Source organism: Mustela erminea, chromosome 11 (assembly GCF_009829155.1).
Source record: "Mustela erminea isolate mMusErm1 chromosome 11, mMusErm1.Pri, whole genome shotgun sequence".
Taxonomy (NCBI): domain Eukaryota; kingdom Metazoa; phylum Chordata; class Mammalia; order Carnivora; family Mustelidae; genus Mustela; species Mustela erminea.
The window spans coordinates 84,098,313-84,123,052 of NC_045624.1; the positions used below are offsets into that span (position 1 = coordinate 84,098,313).

Here is a 24,740-nt window from a genome sequence, read left to right on the forward strand (position 1 = left end):
ACACTTAAGGGGCATTAGCTACCATCTAATAAAAGTTTATTTACGAAAACAGGTAACTGGCCAAATTTGTCTTACTGACCCCCACCCTATTCTAATTCTTCAGATTCTTCTTCCGTGTGCTCAAATGCTTCCAAGCTGGCTTCAGTGTGGAAAATAACATTTAACTCAAACCTTTGTTCTCTGCCTTCATTGTCTGTCATAGAGGTGAGACACCTAACTCATCAGAAAGCAGTGCTTCCTACCTTGTCTTTCATTAAAGAGCTGCTGCTGGTGGACATTAGCTGTGACCCTAAAAAGATAACTGTCCTCATTATTCTTATCCTTCAAATGATTGTCTTTTTTATTTGTTTTTGCTTAGATTATATTTGTCTACATTTCTCCCCTTCATTTTTCATGCATTCACTGTCATAGTGAGAAATTGTTCCTAAGTTAGCCAGTCATGTCTTACATCATTGAACCAGTCTAACACATTCAATAATTTTAGATTTCAAGTGATTGTGATGCCACAGACACGGGTCTTAGTGAGTCAGATTTAGCTTTCTTCCGATTATATCCCGTTGTACTATTTGTCAGAATCCCCCCCTTCCATGATTCTGTAACATATACTAACGCCAATAATTAGATGTGTGGGTGTCTCAGACTGACTAGAAAACTGAGATAGATAATTCAAGCCTAAAGATAATTTTAAGTAGAATTACATTCCCATATTGCTCAGAAATGTCCTTTGGAAAAAATTCACCAAAATAATTAAAATACCTCAATTTATTCTATATAATGTAAACACTGCTTGAAATCAGGAATGTCTTCCATCACAACAAAGACAACTTTTCCATTTTACCTGAAAATATCTATTTATGTAGTTTGTTTTAACTGTTCAAAAAAAAATGAGCTGCATCTCCATTACACTATTATTTTCACAAGTTATGCATGGTTCTAAATAGTAGTCTCGTTGGTGGAAACTGTGTAGATACATACCTGAGCACAGTGGTGGTCACTTTCAGCACACTGAGTATGTTTGTTAGAAAAAGGTCACCAATTTCTTAGAGCTAATTATACAGAAAAACAATAACTGTCTAGTTTAAGGCAAGTTTCTCTATCAAGTGTTCATTTTAGACATCCTAAGTATAAGATATAATATGCCTGGATGAGGGCACTGTTCATAATTATAGTGATAATGTTGATGTCAGTATCTTGGAATCATACAAATTTGTCATATGAATATTCGGTTAATGTAACGAAGCAAGGTGGTCTTCAGTATAAATCTGTAGTCAAGAAAATGTTGATTCAGTAATTCTAGTCATAATGACAGACAATGGGTTTCCTATAGAGCTATCATTTTTGGTATTTAGTCACACACTCACAGAATTAGAGGTGCAGTTACAAAATATGACAAACATTCCACCTTTGCAATCGCAAAAAGAAGCCCATGGTAGGACACTAGAAGTCTAACTTAGCCTCAGCTGCTCTTTTCTAATAGACTACCCACTGGAGCAGAAGTCGCACTGTGGTCCCTCTGTCGTCAGCAGGTCATATCAGGTTGAAATGAGCCCGTGCCTCTGGCATAATTGCACATGCCCGCTTGCTTGCTTGTTTGCTTGCTTGCTTCCTTCCTTTCTTCCTTTCTTTCTTAAGATTTTATTTATTTATTTGACAGAGATCACAAGTAGGTAGAGGAGCAGGCAGGGGGGTGGGGGAAGCAGGCTCCCTGCTGAGCAGAGAGCCCGATGTGACACTCGATCTCGGGACCCTGAGATCATGACCTGAGCCGAAGGCAGAGGTTTAACCCACTGAGCCACCCAGGCGCCCCAAACACATGCCCTCTTTCTCCTTGTCAGCCCCAGACAAGGAGATGGGAATTCCAGCAATCAACAGCAGGAAAGTATTGTACAACTAGAAACTGAAACGCCTGGATTGAATCGTTTGGACCACTATTACTGACTCTTCCTTTCTATGCCATCAATCTGTCCTGTGCAAATTCAGTTTTAAGTTGACACGTTTAATGTATTCAAAAGTCAGAAAAATCATCTCTGCCGTCATCATTACTGTCTCATCAAAATAGTTAACATTTATTGAGTGAATACTTAGTATGTGCCATGAACTGGGTGAAGTGCTCAGCTGTCTTCAGCACATCTGGAATCCTCACTATAGCGATAACGATGTAGATTGTCCTAAGTGTGCAGATGGGGAAATGCTGGCTGAAGAAGTTAAGTAGCTTACCCAGTTTCACCCAGTATTGAGAGGAATGGCTATTACTTAGACCTAGGCACTCTCACTCAAGAGCTTAGACTCCAAAGTCTTGCTCCAAATCATCATCCAGTAAATGGAGCACTCAAAATCTTTAATATTGTAAACAACCTCTGAGACTCATCACTAAGAACTATGAGGGGTCCCTGGAGAATGTCTCCTCTCCGGCCCACCTCTAGTAGTTTCGCAGTCCCGGAAAGATGTCTGACAGGGAGTCTTCTGACCCAAGCATTCGGAGTCTTTCGCTCCATTCCCAGTGACTCGGGAATGATTCTAGACAACATGGCCACTGGTAGTAAGACGTGTGGGACCTGAAAGAAAAGGAGCTCATACTGGGTGGACCTCAACATAGGGTTGTTGACACTGCTTGGAGCAGTTGAGGCAGCACACAGTTCTGCATTTTAGAGAACACTGGGCCCCACTCTATGTCTTTCCTTCTTTCATCTGCAGACAGGGCAGATAGACCAAGTTTCTCCTCTGTGGAGCAGCAGAAAGAAGTTAGCCCAATTCTTCCTAACAGACACCAAATCCATGAGAGTACAACACTTAGCAATGTATTAAGAAGTCCTAAAGTTGCTAACTAGAAATGTAACTGTCACTGTTCATAAAGAAAAGGAAAAAAACTTTCAATGAAAAAAGTACAAAATGTAGAGTTGAACAGCTGTGACTTTTGTACAAATGTGGTGTTTTTTTTTCCTCCTCTTTTGTGAAATTATGTCTGCTGGGTACAGTTTGGTTTTCAATGGCAGTTACACAATTTGCTTAACTAGCTAGTCCAGAAGACACAATTTCCTGGAACAGCTTTCATGCAAAGCTGCGTCCTCTGGCACAGACAGAGAAGCAAACCATATAACTGCAGTTAAAATGATAGTAGGGACTGACAGATGTGATTTTCATGTAGAGGTTTTTACAAGTTTTTCATGTGATGTCACACATCTGCTACTATAAAATGTTACTTGTGTACAATTCCAGAAAGTCTGAAAGATACCGCATAATATCTTCAATGTAACATTAAATGTAAAAGGAAAATCACATTCATTTCATGGTTAATGATGAGTATTCGTCATGATGTTGCAAGTTGGAAAGTAGCTAGAGAGGATTTCAGCTCAGAATCATATCCTAAGGATGTTTCTTTCCTTCATGGTTTTGAGTAGTTTCCTAAATCTTCCCAGAAAAACTTCCTAACTTCAGAACTTTTTTACAAGTCAGCATAAATATAAAACATTTCCAATTAGGAATAAACAGAAAAGAATACCATTTTAAAACCCTGTTTGTTCTTAGAGAATTGTTTTTCCAATAGGGAAAGTTAATTTTTTAAACTTTCAGCTTTTCCCCTTGATCTGCGGACACTGGCAAACTTTTCTTGATGCTTTTAGACAGCTGTTTAACAAAGAAATCATTTCTTTGTTAACTTATGACATATGAGTTAACTATGTTAAGTCTATGACATAACTTAGAAAGTTATGTCATAGAAGATACCAAACTGGAGTGCCATTGTTGATGAAGGTGCTTAGTGGTATTCTATACTAAGCCAAATCTTAAAAATAGCATGTGGTCACATCCATTGTGGTCATTTAGTAGCCAAAACTATAGGCTGCAGAGGATCACAGGATGTCAACCCTGCAACTTCCCAGCTATGAGATCTGTAGTAGATGGGTAATGCAAAGGGAGGAGAAGGAGAGAGAAGGGAGAGAAGGGAGGAGAGCAAGACCTTTTGTTTTGCACTTACCACGTGCCAAGTAGTATTCTAAGTGCCTTCCATACACTAGCTCATTTAATACTCAAACACAGACCAGAAAAACCCTGTGAAGTTTGTACTGTTATCCCCGTTTCACAAGGAAACTGAGGTACAGATAGTTTTGCAAGTACTAAATAATAGAGCCAGAATTTGAACCTGGGCAGTCTCATTCCATCGCTGGTGTTTAGCAATAAACAGGTATGTAGTACATCCTCAATAAATGTTAGTTATTTTTATCTTCTGTATCCCAATAACATGCATAAAGACTCAACTTGTGGCCTTACTTCTGTAGCTCATTCATGATTACAATATACCCCCCCAAAGTGAACAACTCTAAGGGGAATTATTTGATTTATAAGAAATATGTAATTTAATCTCATGGTGAGAGCATGCCATGTGGAATAAAGAATGATTTTCCTTTAGAATTAGTGATAATTCCATAAGCCTCTGGAAATGATCAAGCAAGGACTGCAGAGTATGAGGTCTCTGTGGCTTTCTAAAGGGTTGAGGTTTCAGAATAATCTGCAAGGACGTTATTTTTGTCATAATTATCACCTTATGATACATGTCACCTTACATAACTGGGGATTTATGAAAGTGATAGTAGAGACAGTAATGTTTAAGGCACTATTTTAACTTTTAATATGCTTTCACATGTTATCCCAACTGACAGTCACAGCACTTACAAAAGAAGGAACCAGTCCTCTGAGGACTTCATTGAGTTCTCCAAGGCCATATGACTTGTAAGGGTGAAGCCTGATGACGTCTAATGCCTCATAGAACTAAGAGAGACAGTTCAGTAGAGTAGCTATGTTTTTACATTAATATCAAGTGTCTGTACTTTATGAAATGTTTTCTTGTATTTATTAAACAAGCATATATCAGTTCACTTCACAGTTTAAAAAAAAAAAAAAGGAACAGATATATTGAAGTTAATATGGGATACCTGATCTCTTCTGAACTATAGGCAGCTCTTTTGTGCTAAGATGGCAGCCTTCCATTTTTACCTTCTTTGCTCTGAGCCAGGCCAGTTTCATACTCTGCAGCATCACTCCTTCAGCCTAGAAGAAAAAAAGCAATCTGGCCTCATAAGGGAGGGACACACCCTAGCCCCATGCCTATGCTCTTTACATTACATTAGTATTTCTGATACTTTGTAACTGGTAATTCCTAATTACCTCCTCTCTGCCCCTTACTGATATTATATAAAATTTCAGTTGTTATTAAATTACTTTACTCTATGGTCCAACCACAGATCTGTACAAAGACTTATGGCTTTCTTTTACTCTTTATGCCGGAGCCTCTCAAATATTTTTAAACTGTGATCCATTCAATCAAAATGAAGTCCCAGGTCCCATCCTCTTACCACAACCCCCCAGTCAAGATCTGAATGCACAGCCCTCATCCACTCCTTACCTGAGGTTAGTTAGAGGTAATTTTTCATGCTGTGAGGGCCTCCACCACTGCTGGTTCATTCTCATCTGATTAAAATGTGCTCTGTATTCTAGTTACCTTCTCTTCCCCTGAATGTTTTTGCAAATGAAGGAAAGAAAACTTGACTCTGTAATTAGAAACGCTCTTATTAGCAACTGTTCGATCTCATAAACCACCTTATTTAACAAATCTTTGGGTTCCAAATGAAGAATGTTTTGAGAACTCAAAAGTTTAAATTAGTTTAATTGCAGGTAGAGTTTTACAAATAACAATGAATTATTCACCCTTGGCATCAGAGTTACATATAAATGTTTTTTAAAAAAGAAAATTTTTACAATTCTAATGGATTATTTTGTTTGTCTTGAAGTCAGTAATAAAAGACAGGGGAATTATTACTCTAGCATCAGATTTTCTTTGAGAATGTATTTGTGAATATATTCATAAACACTTTGGGAGGAGTTGTTTGTGTTTAGGCATTTTTTATGAATCTAGCAAATTAAATTGGGCTCTTGGTGAGGTGCTTCTGCAGAGGTTAAGCACAGGCATGTAGCCCAGTAGCACAAAGCAGGGGAACTTAGTGGGGAGGCAGCAGTGTGGGGGCACAGTCCCTGAGTTCTCATTATTCCAGGGAGAGAGGACAGGAATGGTCAGAACTGGAAACACCATACTGCATGCTCCCAAGGAAAGACCACACTTCCTCCTTCTCCCCCATTTTTATAGTGCTGTGAGTACTTGAACCTATCCTTATGCAGTCAGGGAAGACAGCCTGCATTTAAGGAGTGCCTCTCAAGGGGGTCACAGACAACCTTTTGAGCCAGGTGTGAGCTGTGTGGTGAGTTGGATTCCTGCACTGAGAAGACACAGAGCCTTTGGGGAGTGCCGTCCCTCCTGCTGAAAGAGGGGACTCCAGTCCGAAGTAGCTCATAGAGAAATAACCCAGAGAAAGCTGCCGCCATCTTTCATGGCACAATCCTGCTTACCTCTTGCCAAGGCAATGTTATATAACACACAAAGAGATCATTGTTATTATTCTAGAATGTGTACGACAGTTAGCTTATATAGCTTAGTTATTCTCTCTCTGGCTTAAACATGCTAGGCTTCTTGTGGGTGAATGGTGGATTGTTGTCTCATCACGCTGGATCATCACATACTTTGGAGTCATATCTTAGACTGAGACTAAGTTCTAAAGTTAGCACATAAAGTGAAAATTGGATAGAGTCAGAATTATCCTAAAAATCCCTTAGGATCACAGCATGTTGAAAACTAGCGTAGTGAAACAACACAACCATTCCCCCCCCCCCTTTGGTATTAGAAAAGAGTTCTTTCTGGAATTAAAGTATTTGGCTGGCATGCAGGTCTTTTAGATCTTTAATAGATACATAACTGGAATCACATTCAGCTCAGAGAGATGCGAATACTGGCAGAGAGATGAGGGAGCTTAGTCCAACGGAGGAAGTGGCTGATTGATGTCACTCTTTGGGCAGCCTGTTACTGAATAAAAGGCAGGATGGTCGCCCTAAGTGGGTAAAATGTAATGCCTTCCACCCCCACATGAGAACTTTAATCTCATCTTTTTCAATATGCAGATAATGTTTTTCAAAATTCACGTTGTGTCACAGACGATGATGTTAGTAATAGTTGTCCTTTTTGCATCCATGATTCTGAATTCACAGGCGAGGACAAAATTACACTTAACCTCCCTGGCATTTTTCTGTCAAATGAGTGGTTTGGATTAGGTGATTGCTAAGGTCTCTTCTAGTTCAAGGAATATCCACTGCACCTGTGTTAACAAGGCTAACTTTGGCCATTTTCCTGTATGAGCCTCATTATTTTCTCATTATAACTGCTGATCAGAGCATACTTCAAATTTGAAAGCATTTTCTTTCAATTTCCATTTGTTATTTCGCTAGACAATAACATATATATTACCATTTTTAAAAATTATTTTAATGGTTTTAACAACGCTATCACATGAGTGTTATGAAAAGAAGGCTTCCTAAAAGGGTGGATGGTTATAATAGAATCTCCTTACAAAGCTATGAAAAAAATATAAATGTTTTTGATATCCACAGACATGAAATGATATTACAATTGTTGTTAAAAGGTCACAAAGATAAAGATAAGCTTATAAACAAAAAGTCAGCATAAGAACTATATTTTTCACATGTTCAAGGCTGAATGCATTCAAAGGGAATATTGTTGCCCCCTTTTTATGATATGAAGTCACATTGTTATACATTATTTATTACTAGCATTTAATAGGTGACTTCATATTTAACTAGGTGAAATTGTATTACAATAGACTCAACTAATTGTATAATAAAAACAGATGGATTACAGAAAGTTTTATTATCGAATTTCACGTTTAAACTCAATCCGGCTAAGTAAGATGAACTTTAAAATTGTCGAGGAAAAATATTATTCTGTGGCTTAGAAGGTTAACTGGATCTACTAGAGGCAAAAGAAAGTCAATTTGCTGCGATAAACCATTACAGTTGTTTCGCACTAAATTAGTCTAGAAGAAACTCACATTAGGTGTGTAGCTTCTGACAGCTTATTAAGTACCATGTGTTAAGTTTGCCATAACGTTAAAACGTTAGTTCAAATTTCCATTAAGCACAACACTCCTGTACGGAGGCTGACAGTCTCCTCATCCTGTTCTTATTTCACTTTCTTCCATTTTAACTGGGTGCCAAAAAAAAAAAAAAATGAGTATAGTTTCAGATAGATAAAATGATACGAATAATTGTCCTTTTCCCTCTGATATTACTTAGTAATTCAGTTCGTGGCATCGATTTAATGTGTAAATACTTAGTAACTATTAGTCAGCCCAGAAAAGTGATATTAATAGCTGCCATCTCGTAAGCACTTGGTAGGTAGTTGCTGTCTTACATAACTCATTTAATCATCATCATCGCCATGACATTTTACTTTCGATGCTGTTATTTCTGTTTTGTGGGCAAGCTGTCAAGCTAGTAGGTGGCAGAATAGAGCTATAACCCAGGACAGGAATTTAGAGACTTTATGTTACCCATATTTAGGCTATACTTAACTGTTGTACTCTGAATATAACAATGATACTAAAATCAACTTTAGTTCACATCGTGTTTCATCTTTAGACATTTTCATATGTTTTATCTGTGTGCTCTTCAAAACAGTCCTATGAGGTGAATAGGATATTTCCAGATGGGCAGTTGTAGTTTGGACATATTAGGGGAATTTCACAAAGGTAGTGAGTGAGTGGCCGATCTAATCTTCAAAGGTAGCTTAAACCCCAGAGAGTGATTTGGTCCCCCAAATAGGAGAGAATGACGACTCAGACTCCTCATCAGTGGCTTTCATGTTAGTGAAACCCGAGAGGTCCACATGAGACTGAGGATGGCAGAGAGGGCAGGTGGCTCCCTTTTCCCCTCACGAGTCCTCACGAGTTATTCCTCACGAGTCCACAGCTTATAGGTGCCTATTATGAGCGGGTCAGGGGGAGAGAGTTCACCAGTGCTCCACAGCCTACTGTGTTAGCATATAAGGAATTTCCTGCTGAGTAAGTATCTCATTTTCATTTCCTATTGTATCACTGGACCTCAGCAGGACCTAACACGCCCTTTCCAGAATCTGAGACAAGACATGCATATTTGTGTTATTGACGACCTCTTTCTTACTCACATACAACTTTAACCTATTCATAAATACTAGTGCAGAATCATCTTATTATCAACATCATAATTGCCAGAGTCATGGCCCATGTTCAACTTCTAGAATTTTAAGGGCACCATTCAAGAAAATTGAGTTAGGATTGACCCTAAATGAATCGAAAAGGTAATCCTTGAAGGAGACTCGTCTGGCTTAAAAACTACATTATACAAAGCCAGGGATCCTGGCTTCTTCCCCATGTTCTCATTACCATTTCATTTTCACAGTAAGCAAAACATACATGCATACACATACACATAGAAACCCATATTTCTAGGTACATAGTCTTTGGGTTCTATTAAAAAAATATATATGTACTAATCAACATAATGTGCTGTATTGTCAAAATGTTTGCCTTCAGAAAATCAGCAGATAATTTACAATCCTGTGAAAGTTACCAGTTTCACAGTGAATCCTGGGAAAAAGGAATTCAGAATCATCTGGGCAAAGTATGTTAACGATTACCAAACACAGCCCATGCCTGTGTATACATAAGTTAGGTCACTTGAAAAGTAAGAGTATATTTGTGTCAGAGCCACGTAAATCAGTGTTGTTAGATTTGGCGCTACCCAGAGCTGGGTGTGAATCATGCATCTGCCCCTTACTGTGAGATCTGCAGAAAATTGCTGACCCTTTTTGAGGAGCAGGTGAGTGAAAAGTATGGAACCTGTTTAGCTGAGGGTTTGGCTTATAGCATTTGCTCAACAAATTTGGTTCCCATCCCCCCCCCCTACCATTTACCACTCTTTTATTTTCTCCTTTCTTTACAAGGATGACATTTATTCTCCAAACGATTGTTTTTTTCCACCAAATTGTGACATCTATTAAATAATTTAAATCAGAGCAAGAACAAAGTAACTTTAAAAGTGTGCAAAATGGAATGTTCTTCTGAAATATTCAACATCACACTTTTCATCTTCCTTATTTAGAGATTCAGAATGAAAAATACAGACTTGGCCCAATGTGGGGGGCCTAAATTTCCCAAACTTGCATGTGTATTATGAAAAGGAACACACACATTATGTGAAAATACCTACCCCATTAAGGCAACATGAAACTGTCACCTAATCTTTATGAAGTTTTGCTCTTCTGATAATGGCATAACTTTAGAGATCGTGTGCTAATGACATAAATCTCTGCAACAGTACTTGTTCCCTAAAAAGCAATCTATTGAAAACAGCCGTGAAGCAGAGGCACCTGGGTTGCTCAGTCAGTTAAGCATCTGCCTTCGGCATAGGTCATGATCCCATGGTCCTGGGATCAAGCCACACATTGGGCTCCTTGCTCAGTGGGAAGACTGCTTCTCCCTTTCCCACTCCCCCTGCTTGTGTTCCTCTCTCGCTGTCTCTCTCTCTCTCTCTGTATGTCAAATAAATAAATAAAATCTTAAAAGAAAAAAAACATTAAAGAAACTTATTTCCACCTTTCTTTGCTCTTGGTTCTGCTAAACCTTTATCCTCTATTCCGACTACAATTCTTCCCCAATGCCTTTCTTCCCAGGTTCCTTCAGTTCTCAGAATGAAAGCCTCCTGCCCACACTCAGGCCATTTGCTGCAATAAACCAATACAGTTGGTTTATCACAATAAAAGTGTTTTCTGAATATCAAAATATAAGTTTTTTTTTTAATTTTGTCAGGTTTTCTAATTCTTCCTGCATAACTTTCTAGCATGTAAAAGGAATTGCTGTGTATTTTATTTCTCCCTGGTCTGGAAAGTAATAAAGAACCAATAGTTGAGCATAATACTTTCTTATATTTTTTCTTACTATGGTAATTGGAGCTAGAAACTTTGGGAGTTTTGATATTATATGGAATTGGAGTTTCTTCATGTCCTATTGACTGTGAGAATTGACCAATGTTCTGCCCCAGTCTTATCCATCCCTCTTTACTAGCACTCCCCTGGCTTCCTCCTTCCTGGATAATTGCAGACATCAATGATGTTACCTGTGTGATTGCTCACTACTCTGAGTGTCTGTGTTGATTTTCTGACACTCCTTCGAGTCAGGCCCCAAAGTACTCCTGTATCTGTGGTTGTACGTGTCTACCATTGTCTGAGGGACGTATGGAGTTCAGAAGGCTTAGCCTGTAGTGTGATTCACATTTTAACATCTCATAAATAAATTCATTAATCAGTAGGAACCCAGTTCAACATAGAGCATATCACAGGTCAGATTATGCTCACACCTCCCAGCACACAGTAACGTCTGATTTTTTGGATCATGTGATTCTTCACAGTCCTGGAGCATCTCTTACTTACCCTCAGAGCCCCAGGCAGGAACAATACGTAGTGCGCTGGAGTGGCCAGTAAGTGATGCAAAAATGATTGAGGATTTCAGGGAGCACCACAACTTTCCTATTTGGTTGATAGGGTAACAATCATACTATGGTCCCCCAAGTTCGGGAATAAGGCACCTCTGCCACGACAGAGACTTTGAGAGCTACAGCTGTTCCCTAGACAAGAGTCCTAATGGAAGTGGGGAGACTTTCTGACAAAACCACACCCCGCAGCATGACTTACAGCTAGTTTTCTAAGCTTATAGCTTTCATCCCCTCGTCCTGACTTCTGCTCCCATGCCAGCCGTGGGCAGTCACTCGTCTCCTACTCTAGCTAAGCAGGACTGAATACTCCTGAACACCTTTGTATGCACTAGTCTCTTCCTGAAGTGGCCCTCTCCATCTGGCAAAATGCATCCTAGAGTCTGCTTCAGTGTGGCTCTTTTGGTGAGGCTGTCCCCGAACCATCAGACAAAGCTGCCTTTTCTTCTTGTCCCAATTTACCCAATACTGTCGCAGTTTTAAAACTGAAAGTCTCATCACATCACGTGATGAGCACTGGGTACAATTAATGAATAACTGAACTATATGTTGGCTACTTGAGTTTAAGTTTAAAAAAAAAAAAAAGTTAAAAAAACCCTGAAAGTCTCATGCCCTAGGAAATCCCTTGGTCCTACAAAACTGGGGTGGTTGGTCCCCTGACCTGTTTGTCTCCCCAGTGGAGTAAAACACCCCATCGCTGAGGGGGTTGTGTCATGTTCACGTTTGTGTCCCCACTGACAGCACACTGATAAATTAGTGACCTTCTATATGAGATCCGAAGGACAAAGCCATTCAGTCTGTGTTAGCAGATACCAGTGGAAGAGGACGCATTAGTCTTGTCTCTTAATACAAAAAGATCCTGCAATAGTGTAGTCTTTTAGTTTTCCTCTAGATAAGCTCTGTCTTACCTCTATGTTTATTACTCAGTACTTAGGCTCAATTGAGAAACCAAAATTTAGAAATACCTTTGATGATGATCATAATAATGCTCCCAGCAATAACATTTAAGAAAGACGTTTAAGGGATGAATAGAAAACATTTTTTAAATTTTTTCCATTAGTTTCAGAGGTAGAATTTAGTGATTCATCAGTAGAAAACATTTTTAAATGCATGCCCAGTGGCTCTGAAATTTTTGAAAATGAGGCTATGTGTCTTGTAGGTCTCGGGAACTTCATGACATGCTTGGCAGTGCACATTTTATTTCCGCCAGGAGTAAAATATCCAGTTGTCCGGGTAATTTGTAAATAGTACTGGCTAAGTGATAAATAGCCTTTATATGTAGGATACGTATTACAGACCAGTGTCTTAGTATGTAACTTTAGAACTACTAAAGGGAGAAGGGGAGAGAGAGTTCACTTATCTGAAGATGTAGGTTCAGTCTCATGAGGACAGACTCCTTAGCTGTGAGAGTCGCAGTGCTAACACATGGCTACTCTCCTCAGTTGGCTGTGATTCCACCTCCCACCTCAACAGTATATCCCCAGGTCAGACACCCTTTTGTCCAGAAAGAGCAGGAGCAAGTAATATGTGAATGACTCAGGCTTACCCACATTCACAAAGCAAACTCACATTACCCTCAAATACAGGAGGGGATAATGGGTGGACATTAATACAAAGAAAATTATCACTGAAGTGTTAGAATTGGGAAGAAATCTTTCAACAGGTAAGATTCAATTATTCGGTTAAAAAAGAATGCTTCAAGTAAAATAGATTCAATTCTTCCCTTTATCCAAAGCCCATATTTTAAAATAAAGCATATTTAAAACATTTGTCTTTAGTACTTTTAAATTTTAGCTTTAGCTTTTCAAGGCATACTTTGTATTAGCTAAGCCCTATTTTATAATTCTTTTTGTTCCTGTTTTATCTTCCCTGCTAGACTTGTGTTTGATTGACCTTTGTCCCTCCCTACACCCTCTTTCATAGTGCTGAGCAGGGTATTTGAGAAACAAATATTTGATGAATCACGATAGCGTTTATCGACTACTTACATCCAGGTACTGGTCTGAAGTGATTTCTTCATTTAAATTCATTTAATATGCACGACTCTATGAGGCAGGTATTACTTTTATCCCAACGTTAGAGAGAAAAATCCTGAAGCACAAAAAGGGTAATTGATGTCCTCAAGGTCACATACCTAAGATGTAGTGGGGCTTGGACAAATCCCAGCGACATGACTACTGTGTCCAAGCTCTTGATACACTGCCCTGCCTTTGGAGAAGAAGGTTGGCCCCAGGAGATCCCCCATAGGGTTATAATCCTCTCTTGGTTTCCAAAGCATGAAGTAGTTTTTACTACTTAAAACCTGATAGTAGAGAAAGCTTTATGGCGTCTTCTCGAGGCTTGTTTTACAATGAATCAAATATACGTGTAGTGGGTGTAGTGTTTGTGTTTGCCACTGCAGCCGCAGTCTAGGGGTTCAGATGTGAGGAAGTGATATGCGGCTTTCCTGACCACCCAGAAGTGTAGGAATCAGAAGTGGGGTCACAGAAAACCTAGGGAATTCCAAGCAACCAGGAAATTCATATTCTGATTCCATACAGGAATTGCTGTTTAAAAAAAAAAAAAATGCTCCACGTAAAGTAGATTTTGGGAAGCCTCCAAAGGAGCGTAACATAGAAGAAATAATATACTGAGCCACAACCCCAAATCCCAAGCCAATTTTCCCATGCGCAGCGGTGACTGGCTGCCTCCCTGGGCTCCCTCACTTTGTCCCTCACATAGTGCTTTTCCATGTGAGCACATTTCTAGTGTAACACAAAATAGCAGCTGCTACTTACCAGCTTCTCAGTTTCAAATCTTCCATCACCGTAGTAGGCTGACATTTTCACCTTTCACAAGAATGTCTTGAGAGATTCTCTGTTTTGAAGGATTTCATGAGTCTTACCCAAACGGGTAATATCACATAAGCTGGCCCTAAGCTTCACATAGAGTTCTGTCACAGATATATTTTATGGGAGCGTTAAACTGGAAACCAGTGAGGTCTGTCACCTCTCGTGGATGCCTGCCTCCCATTCATTTACTTACTCAGTAAATATTTCTGGAGCACTGGCCACCTAGTGTGTAGAGTAATTTCTGTAGCCACCTTGACAACCTTAAAATATTTCACTTGTGGCACAACATCTACTTGAAAGCTGCTCCCTTCTCTGTCTCACATTGAACCAGTGATCTGTCTCTAAACTGTTCACTGAAATCAAGATGGTGGGATAGTAGCCAAGGGGTACAAAGGACCCCATTTGTGACTGTACACTAAAAGTTCCCCTCTCCGAAAACCAAGGAGAAGCAAGGTGGGGTGGGCGGAGGCTATGATATGGAGGGAATGCTGGCATTGGGGGTCAGATGGTGACCTTGATGACCAGCAGACCTGCCCGGGCATGCTGATGGGCTTAGGGTGTACAGCTTTCCTCCTGATTCTTGCATTCCCTCAGTAAAGAAGGCAGCAGTCAAACAGGACCCTGACCTGGGACTCCTCTTGGCAGCATATCATTCAATCAGATGCAAATATTTTTTGCTCCTCTGTGCATGTTATGAATCTTCTAATACTAGAAGTCTTCTCTTCTGGAGCCAGAATAGCATTTCCTAGCACTCCCCAAGGCCACATACAGAAAAAGAGTCTTCCACATAAATCTTAGCAGGCAAGAAACTCCTTCGCGCCTTCTCAGTTTCTAACTCAGGAGTGTGCAACTCTCATTGCACACTGGTGTTACCTGGGAAGCTTTCTTAATGCCAATGCCTGTACGTCATTCTGAGATTGTGTCTCTGTTGATTTAGGGTGGACCTGAGTCTTTTCTGGTTTTGCTGTGGTTGGTTTGCTTGTGTTGAGGCTCCTCGGGTTGAATCAGAACTACAACGCGCTGCCACATATGAACTTATTTTAAGTTTCCAGTCCATAGTGAAAGGAGGAGGTTAAGCTACCAGCGAGTGAACACAAGAGCAGAGAGAAGGCAGTGGAATCCCGTCTTTGACATCCTCATCCCTTTGCCATTCCGACACGGAGGCATCTTGCATCGGTAGTCCTTCCTTTTTGTGAAGGAAAAACAGGGTTGTTATGAAACACCCACTGCAGAATATGACTTATATCCTCTTAGCTCATACCACCTTAAAGATCTGTAAAATATGACAGTAGACTGATAGGATTAAAAGGTAAGAACTCGGGACACCTGGGTGGCTCAGTGGGTTAAAGCCTCTGCCTTCGGCTCAGGTCATGATCCCAGGGTCCTGGGATCGAGCCCCGCATCGGGCTCTCTGCTCAGTGGGGAGCCTGCTTTCTCCTCTCTCTCTCTGCCTGCCTCTCTGCCTACTTGTGATCTCTGCCTGTCAAATAAATAAATAAAATCTTTAAAAAAAAAAAAAAAAGGTAAGAACTCTTGGTGGCACCCCAGGTGCTGTTTTATATGAAAGCTAGATGAACTAGCTAGCAATGATCTCCCAGAGCCTAAACGATGAGAAGGATGAAGGCATTTGTCATTCCCATGCTTTGTACAAGGGATTTGGGGATCTTACAGTGATCCCCAAATCCTTGCTAAAAGGACTCGAAACTATTCATTTTGGAAGCACAAGGAAGACACGGCTTTCTTATTCAGCAACAATCATATTTCTTTGTGATAGGCCTTTTTAGCTTGGGAGCATTTTACATTTTGAACGAATGTCTTCATTTCTGACGATGTGCATGTTCTGTAGCAATTAGTTTAGGATACTAAAGCCACACCCAAGCATGCCAGACTAGTTCATTGGTATTTTCATTCCTCGTCAACTCTAGAAACTCACTTTGGTGACGAATGGCGTATTTTCAAAATAGTGTCCATAAAGCAGGTGGCTATGCTTTGGCTTTCCTAAGGAAATAATTAACATGCAGATGGCAGTTGAAGGAACCCAACTGTATATAGAAATGTATTCCAGAATGTTCTTGTATTTTCTGAAGATAAAGTTACGCATGTGATACACGGTGACCTAGGAGAACGGAAACGGGACAGGAAATAAAGAGAACACATCTTTCGGTATAATTCAAAGCTGTTTCTTGGTTGCTCAAAATTACTAACGTGTATTAGCAAACAAGTCTTGAAACACACACTCATCATTTAACTATTTAACAAACAAAAATATCATCTTTCAGTGTGTCCAAAGCTTAGCATACAAAGATGAGCACATTGAACCTGCATACAGGTGTGCATAATCTATAGAAGGAAATACACATGAAAGTCAGCTATTAAAATACAGTATGATAAGGTTATGATAGCTTGTGAAATTCATTATTGTGAAATTATCATTTAAGATACTGTATACTAATGACATCAGGGAAAGCTCTCCCTGCCAGACTTGGAGGAAAAGTACTTATAAGACTCAGTAACAGGAATACTATGTCCTCTGAATGTCTTGAGTTTCACTTAAATACTCTGAAGAAAATAACCAGTTTCTCTGTCCCATTGAATTAGTGGTTTGAAAACTCAAAGCTAATTCGTAACATAACGCTAACAACCAAATAGGGTCTATATGATCAGTTCTGTCTGTTGATCCACCCAGATTCAACTCCTGACACTCAGATTTTGCTTACTTTCTGTTGTTTTTGTTCCTTAAAAGTACTGCAAATCCTCCCAGTGATGAGACAGGTTATAAGAAAATAAATAAATAAATAAACTGTGACAAGAGATGTCTGTTCAAGATCTTATGAGAGCCAAGGGAAAGAGTGTGACACAGGCTGGCCGTGTTGCTAGGGGAGGCTAGGGAAGGAGCTCTAGCACAGATGGGAAAAGCATCATCATAATGACCCTGTCAGCAGCCCTCGTTAATAACAGTAAAAAAGAAGAGCTAGACCTTGAAGAATCAACAATCACTGGACCTTACAATTGCGGGGTCTTCCCTGTGTATCTGTGCTTTGCAAACATTTTTTCTCTGGTCCTCACAACAATCCCAATAAGCAGATACTAATATCCCCGTGTACTGCACGAGAATATCAACGCTTCTGGAGATGAGTAATTTGTCCAGGATGCCACCTCCCACCCAGGTAGTCTTGCTTCAAGGGCTGCAGTGTTGCATGCTGAAATTCTCGTGGAAGGATAGGGGATTGACACAGTGTTGTCAGCGAGAGTCACTCCAAGTGTGTCCAAGAGGGGGATGTAGTGCTGCACACGCTGCGCCTGCTGAAGGGGAAGCTACAGAGATAAGGAAGGCAAAGTCAGGAATAATGTTTCTTTAGGTAATAGGAAGATTTCAAAGGATTTTAATAAGAGGGTTACACGAAAGCGGAGAAAAGGCAAGAGAGGCCTCAAACTCTGATCCTTCTGAAATCCGGTGGGGCTGTCAGAGTCTCCTGGGCGAAGAAGTTTTGTAAGATCCCAGGCCGTCGTTCACTACATGCTACAGATCACAGGGACTCCTTGGTGCGTAAGAGCGTGACAGTAGTATTTACTTCCAATGGGAAATAATTTTACATATGACAGATTTACTTTGAAGTCCACCCTGGGGACTGCCATTACCAAAGGAGGTTCTCGTAAAGCACCCTCTTCCTACATGGCACCAGAAGCAATGTTAGAGAACAGGCCTGGTGCTCTTAACCCCCCACATCCCCCACCCCCTGCCCAAAGCCTCTCCTGTGGACTCAAAATGCTCACAGGGATGGTGGTGAGAACATGGTGATGCTGGTGGCAGGTGGCTGCTGCTAGTTCCCGAACTGTCTCTGTTTGCTCCCCTGTGCCAGCATTCACTGCTTCCTCGAACCCTAATGACCTCCCCCGGAGGAAGGCGATCGTAGGTCCGTATGACAGATGAAGGTTTAGTCACATAGCTAAGCAAGTCGTAGAGGTAGATTTTGAATCCAGGGCCAGTAGACTCTGGAGCCTGCGTGGCAGGCAGCTTACCCTACCCTGCCTCCCACGAGGAAGAGATTATAAATACAGCAGTCATCCTATCCTGTTTCTGAAGACTGCTTTTCTGTCTCGCTAGGAATTATCTGATTTATTATAATAGAAAATTGGTTGTTGAGGCTTTGCTTCTTTTGTCTCCTATTCTTTCTGATATATACTTTGAGAAAACATAATGAGAAGATTCTGTGTGTGTGTGTGTGGTGTGTGCATGCCCATTAAATATGTGTGCAAATGGGGTGCTCGAGTACCTCAGTTAGTTAAGCATCTGCCATCGGCTCATGTCATGATCTCAGGGACCTGGAATCAAGCCTGGCGTCAGTCTCCCCACTCAGCAGGGAGTCTGCTCAGCCCTCTCCCTCTGCCCCTCCCCTTCCTGCTGGTTCTCTCTCACACTCTTCCTTTCTCTCTCAAATAAAATCTTAAAAAAAAAAAAAAATGTGCACTTGCCAGTGCGAACTCATACATCAAAAAGAGAAGGTGTGTGGATAAGAATTGCCTTTGGTCAGATCTCAGCCTTGCCACTGACTGGGCACGAGATTTAGACCTCCTGTGTGTCAGGCTCATTGCCTTTAAAATAGCAATGTTTCCAGCTGAAGACTGTTGTTTAACTACATTGAGAAAATATATCTGCAATACTTAGCACAGAGTTAAGTACCCAGAATTGTTCATTCGTCTTCTAACTCCTCTTTGGTCGTCAGGCTTTCCTACCATAATTCTATTTCTGTTTGTACAAAAAGCAAGAACCAAGGGGGCAGCCCTACCACGGGGGCATTTATATCCTAGAGAAAGAGCTATGTGTCACTGCCTCTAGGCAGCGTTTTTTTTTTAGTTCCTACCCTCTCCAAGGACAAGGAGCTCTAAATTTCATACAAAAATTCATTAGGCTGTAAGGAGGCTATAAGGGATCCTTATACGATCAGCCCTCGGGTTAGCTGATCCGCAGCTGCTTCAAGACACTTGGAGTCTGCTGTCTACGAGTTTATCATCTCATTATGCCAACTGTGAATACTTTCCTTTGGACTGACATGAGCATCAACCCCCCCCCCACAGGTATCTTATGACTTGTGCAGATATCCTTGGGAATCTGTCCTTCTCTATCCCAGCCCTTCAATCCAGGTCTGTCTGACTCTAAAAAGTATGAATGCTGGTTGCTAGTCATCAGTGGGTTTAACTTATCTTGTTAGATATGGGGACTTTGCAAAGCTTAGAAGATCCTCTTTGCGACACCATTCAGTATAAATTTCATTGGCTGACCATTTATTTTAATGCATCGAACTCATCCTCAGACTAACACAAGAGACCAGAAAGCAAGTGCACATTCTAGTTCTTTTGACGGAGTCATGCATAATTTAAATACAATAACATATGATGGAGGCATTGAGAACTCTGCTCCTGTCACAGAAATGTGCGTTGTACGCAGGCCAGCGCCAGCAGAGGCCTGACCTCATGCCCGGTGGGGCACTTGACAGATCACACAAGGTGTCCCTTAACCGCCTGCTCTCTGTAGGGCTCTACATATGTTCTCTTAAATGACTTTGCCCCACTGTTAGCCTAATTTGAAATTTTATTCCTCAGCCACATAAATAGAAGAACACAGTTTGAAAACCCCGTCCTGGAAGCAAAAAGGAAGCTACAGCAGCATAACATGCCCCACACGGAACTTGGAACAAAGCCCCTGCAGGCACCGGCTTTCCGAGGTGAGTACCAGGTCCACCCGCCATGTTTCAAAGAGAAAAATGATCTACCAAACTGCCTGCTCTTCCAGATCTGCCTTTAGCTGGGACCATTTCAGAAGATGATTTGCTTTCCCCAAACCCCTCTCCTAGCTTTAGCTGGATGTTTGCAGGGCTCCGAGGTTTCCTTACAGCCTCCCGGCCATACATTAGAGAAATGTGCAGCCCGGTGCCGGGAGGAGACTCCTGGGTTTTGACAGTGGGACGGGAAAGTCACTGTAAAGTTCAGATTCATAGAGACCCCTAGGCTTGTCCTCAAAAGACCACGCACAAGAATAAGGATTGTTCTCCTTTGTGACAGTAGACGGTTCCTGGTGGACATTACCTAAGCCCACATCCACCCGCCCTCGCGCGGTCCCCGAGAGGTCGCGCAGCGTGAATGACTTGTCTTACTATCTGCGCGACCGCGCCAGGAGGCCCTGGCCGTTCGGTATGTCCATCCGTCTGTCAGGGGCTTCCTGCTGCCCTTGACCACACCTTCGAGCCACATAGTGGGATGAGTTGCTGCACAAACTTTTCACGTCTGGTGGGGTCTTATAAATGAGAGCACGAATACCGCACCCCCACAGCATAAATGCCATGAATGTAAAGGTCTCACGGTAACTTTGCTCTGCTCCTAAAATGTGATGTTCATCAAAGAAACGTAGATGGCAAGATCAAAGTGCATTTTTCATTTACATTTTAATGGAAAAAACATAAACTTAAATATAAAATAGAGAATAATTATATATATGTGTAGACCTATTATATATATTATATGTTTTATATATATATTATACATATTTTAATGCAGACCTATGGGACATGTGAATACATGAAATAAAATTCCAGAATGATGATTCATTATATCTATTACGTATCAACCAAAATGTAACAGCAGCCAAAGCACTAAAATACTTAGCTAAGTACCTATCTGCAGTTTGGCATTACAAACATCAAATCATATCACCGAAAATGTAATAACTCTATGCGTGTAGGCACGTGTATATACTTTGTGTGTGTTTGTGTATACACAGTTGACTGAGATAACGTTTAAAGCAGATATTAATTCTATTTCCTACCATGACTTTATTTTTAAAGCATGTAATATGCTTAGGAATATGTTTACTACAGATCATAGCTGGAAAATCGTATCATGTAACGAATTGGTGCGCAAACCCAAATGAGTGGGTTCTCGTTATGGTCAGAGTGTTTAGGTATATGATTTGAGTGCATCAACATATTGTTACAAAATGTGTTACCTTTACATTCATAATGATACATAGAAATATTGGCTTGTCTTTTGCTCACATTTTAGAGTATACTAAACACCATAAGGGCAGTAGAGCTTTATCTAGTCATCTTTATAGCATCTCACAATATAAGCAAAAGTTAACTCAGTCCCACATCCAGGTACTCATTCTAAATAGTTTAGACATTTGATTTGATAGTAGCGTTCCATGGGACTTATTCTTTTAAAAATAAAACAGTCCATTCCGGTTTTCCAGTTTAATCCCTTCAAAGTGTTAGGCAGGACCCGCCACTGACAGGTACCTCCTGCTTGGACTCCTTTAGAAAAAGGAATGTATCCAGATGTGTCTGGATGAGTCGGGCTCCTCTTTATCTATAGGCTTTGATGGCCTGTTGATTCGGCCCTTTTAAAAAAAAAACCCAAGGAGGGCTGCTTTGGTGAATGAAAACACTGACTTGACCGAAAAGCTACAAACCAAACAGCTTTTTTGCCTTTCCTGGATGCTTGGGACTGCTCTGTGTTTGCAGAAAGTACTAAAAATTCAGCTCCTGCCTTCACTGCCTGCTTGCTTTTACTACAGGAGACACCCACCCTTACCCCTGGGACGGCTGCTCAGAAGCTGGCTTTCCCCTGTGTACGAACTTGCCTTAAATATGCTTTTTCTTTTTTAACTTATATTGGCCAATGTAGAAAAACCACTCTTCACCCGGGATGCATCCCAGTTGAAGGGAACATTCCTCAGCACCACCCTAAAAAAGAGCAACATGGGTTTTGGATTCACCATCATTGGTGGAGATGAGCCTGATGAGTTTCTGCAGGTGAAAAGTGTGATTCCGGATGGGCCTGCCGCACAGGATGGGAAAATGGAAACAGGTAAGGTCCTTACTGCTTTAGAAATTTGTTTTCCAACTGCTTTCCTTTCCTTTACCCACACCCCCATCCCCCGACCCCCCTACCAAGGCAAATAGGAGGAGCTTCTTTCTATGATTTTAATTCAAAGGCCAAAGATCACTTCACTTTAGGGAAACCAGAAATTATGTTTCTCCTAAGTTTAGGAGTATCAAATTGAAGTATTTTGGAAATAGATCTAAGTATTATTCTTGTCTCGTTTTTCAGACTGCCCCTTCTATTTGCTGGATTTAATGGGCTCTTGAGATTGACACTTTTCTAATTTATTTTTAGAGTTCCGTCTTAGAAATGTGATTAACATTTCATACTATTCTATCCGATACTCAACCATTGATATTTTAAAATCTGCATTAATCTTGTGATAGTCTCAATGCTGAATTGCCCAGGTTAGATATTTAAATATGCATGCTCATCTCAAAGAAAAAAAAAATTTGGATGGTATTCATCTACATATGTCCACATCAATGTTTTAATATATAAGGTTGTTTTCTGCAGTTCTTACGAATCAATTTTCACATGCAGTTAACTTGGATGTCTATCAAATTATAATCAAAATTCATTTAACATGGAGATGTGGAGGCAAATTGTTAAAGGCACAAATGCATAAAATATGAAAGGTCCACAGGGGTAGAGAAAAAAGTGATGAACTAAGTCTGGTTTTTCAGTTTGATTTTAAATTCTCCTTCCTGGCCCATGTCCTTGGATTAATCCCATAACTTACAAATGCTAGTTTCCTTACCTGAGGTGTTGGGGGAGAAGAAATTTGATCTTGTGTCTTTAAAATACTGATTCAAGAATTTTGTAGTGTTGTTTTTGAAATACATTAGAAAATATTACAAAGTATAATAACTGTATCTCCAAAGAACTGTATCACCATTACACATTTTTACAGTGTTGATTTAATTTGTGATATCAACTTGCCGACATTAATGGGTCTTAGTAGATATACAAATTAGAGAATTACTTTTGAGGAAACATTATCACATCTATGTGGTCTGTATATTTGTGAATTGTTATATTACCATTTAGTAAGTGGTTCCTCCGGAAATAACTGCTTTCCAAGGTCACCTATGAATATATTTGTAACTCCCTCTCACTGGTGAGTAATAATCCATCTAGTAGCTGTTACATCTCCTTAAAGTTGAGTGAAGTTTTAAAACTAACCCACCACATTTTTCAAACACTATTGTTGTAAAAATCATCTGTATGTAATTTTCTGTAAGAGTTAAGTTAGGGGCGCATGGGTGGCCGGACCCGAGAACAACAGTAATGGATAGGACAAGGCCCTGCTCTCGAGGAGTTTATGTCTAGGAAGGGCCTCCGATAGATAAACAAGTAGTTGTAACACAATATGAGTAGGATGAATCTGTAATAACCCTGATGTTGGCACAAAATCAAGACAGTGGGAGGGGAAAGCAACAGAAATGTTTAAAAAGAAAAGTGTGTTTCTAACCATGTAATCTTATTGGGCTTTTATAGAAGTGATAATTTCTCTCATTGGAAAAGAATACCATAAAACTTTGAAATCTGCTTATAAAATACTCAGGAAATTTAAATGTTTATTTTTAATTGTGAGGTAATTTAAAATAAAACATAAACACATTTCTGTGATATTCCTCAAGTAGCAATAGGAATGGCTGCTCAGTTCATTGAGCTAATATTTCATGAATATCCATACATCCCAGGCATTCTGCTAATTCTTAGGGATGCAAAAATGAAGAAACAAATGTTTCTATCATTAAGACGCCTATACTGTAGAAATAATGAGTGGCATGTTAATGAATATTTACATCAATGCAATCATAAAAATATGTGCAAAGTCCAGAAATAGGCCAGAGGAATGGGAGATTGAATCCATTAGGAGATGCTTAGGGAGAGCCGTGTACAGAAGATGATGCCTGACAGAGTTTTGAATGATGAATAGGTGTTAGCTAGGTGGACAAAGAAGAGAAGCCACAGGAAGAGGAAACAACATATGCAAAGGCACAGTGGTGGGGAATACCTAGATAAAGATTTATATGCCATCGCAACCTATGACAATATTCCAACTTCAGTAGGTATTTATGTGAACTACCAAATAAAGTGATAATCTTAACTGATAAAGATGAACTGTTATGGCATGTAGGAAACATCAAAGAATAGTCTGTAGTCATATATCCTCAACTAAAAAACATAGATTTCAAAAATGCATGAATACTTACATATAAAATCTTTCTCATGTTAATTTCTTATATAAACTTTCAACCAGTTAGGCATAGTGCTTTACTCTATAGCTGATGTTTTCTTGATTTGTCTGTGCCGAGAACTTGAAACAGTGCAAGGCAAAGAGCAAGTATTTGTTGGATGGATGGATGGATGGATAGATGGATGGATGGATGGACGGACGGATGGATGGATGGATGGAGTGTTGGATACACTTAGAAATTAAGAAGTGAAATTTGAATAGGCTGAATTCCACTTTTACAGCATAGCCTGGCCAATGCTAAATGTCCAAATAGTTTACCATCAAAGCAAAAACAAACCAGCATTGCAGTTTCTGGAGGAAATTAAAAAGACCAAAACATGTTAGGGACAAAATTAATTTCCTTT

At 40.1% G+C, this 24,740-nt stretch overlaps 1 protein-coding gene across 8 annotated transcripts in view; it reads left to right on the forward strand.

Annotated features, from left to right (window-relative positions):
* The window catches only part of MAGI2 (membrane associated guanylate kinase, WW and PDZ domain containing 2), a 1,338,391-nt gene that overhangs the window by 1,011,251 nt on the left and 302,400 nt on the right, over nucleotides 1-24,740 (forward strand). For all 8 annotated transcript variants that reach the window (XM_032304940.1, XM_032304942.1, XM_032304941.1 and 5 more), the window contains 2 exons: nucleotides 19,854-19,975; nucleotides 21,933-22,115. In XM_032304940.1, coding sequence (XP_032160831.1) covers nucleotides 19,854-19,975; nucleotides 21,933-22,115 — 305 coding nt within the window. The remainder of the gene's footprint in view (nucleotides 1-19,853; nucleotides 19,976-21,932; nucleotides 22,116-24,740) is intronic.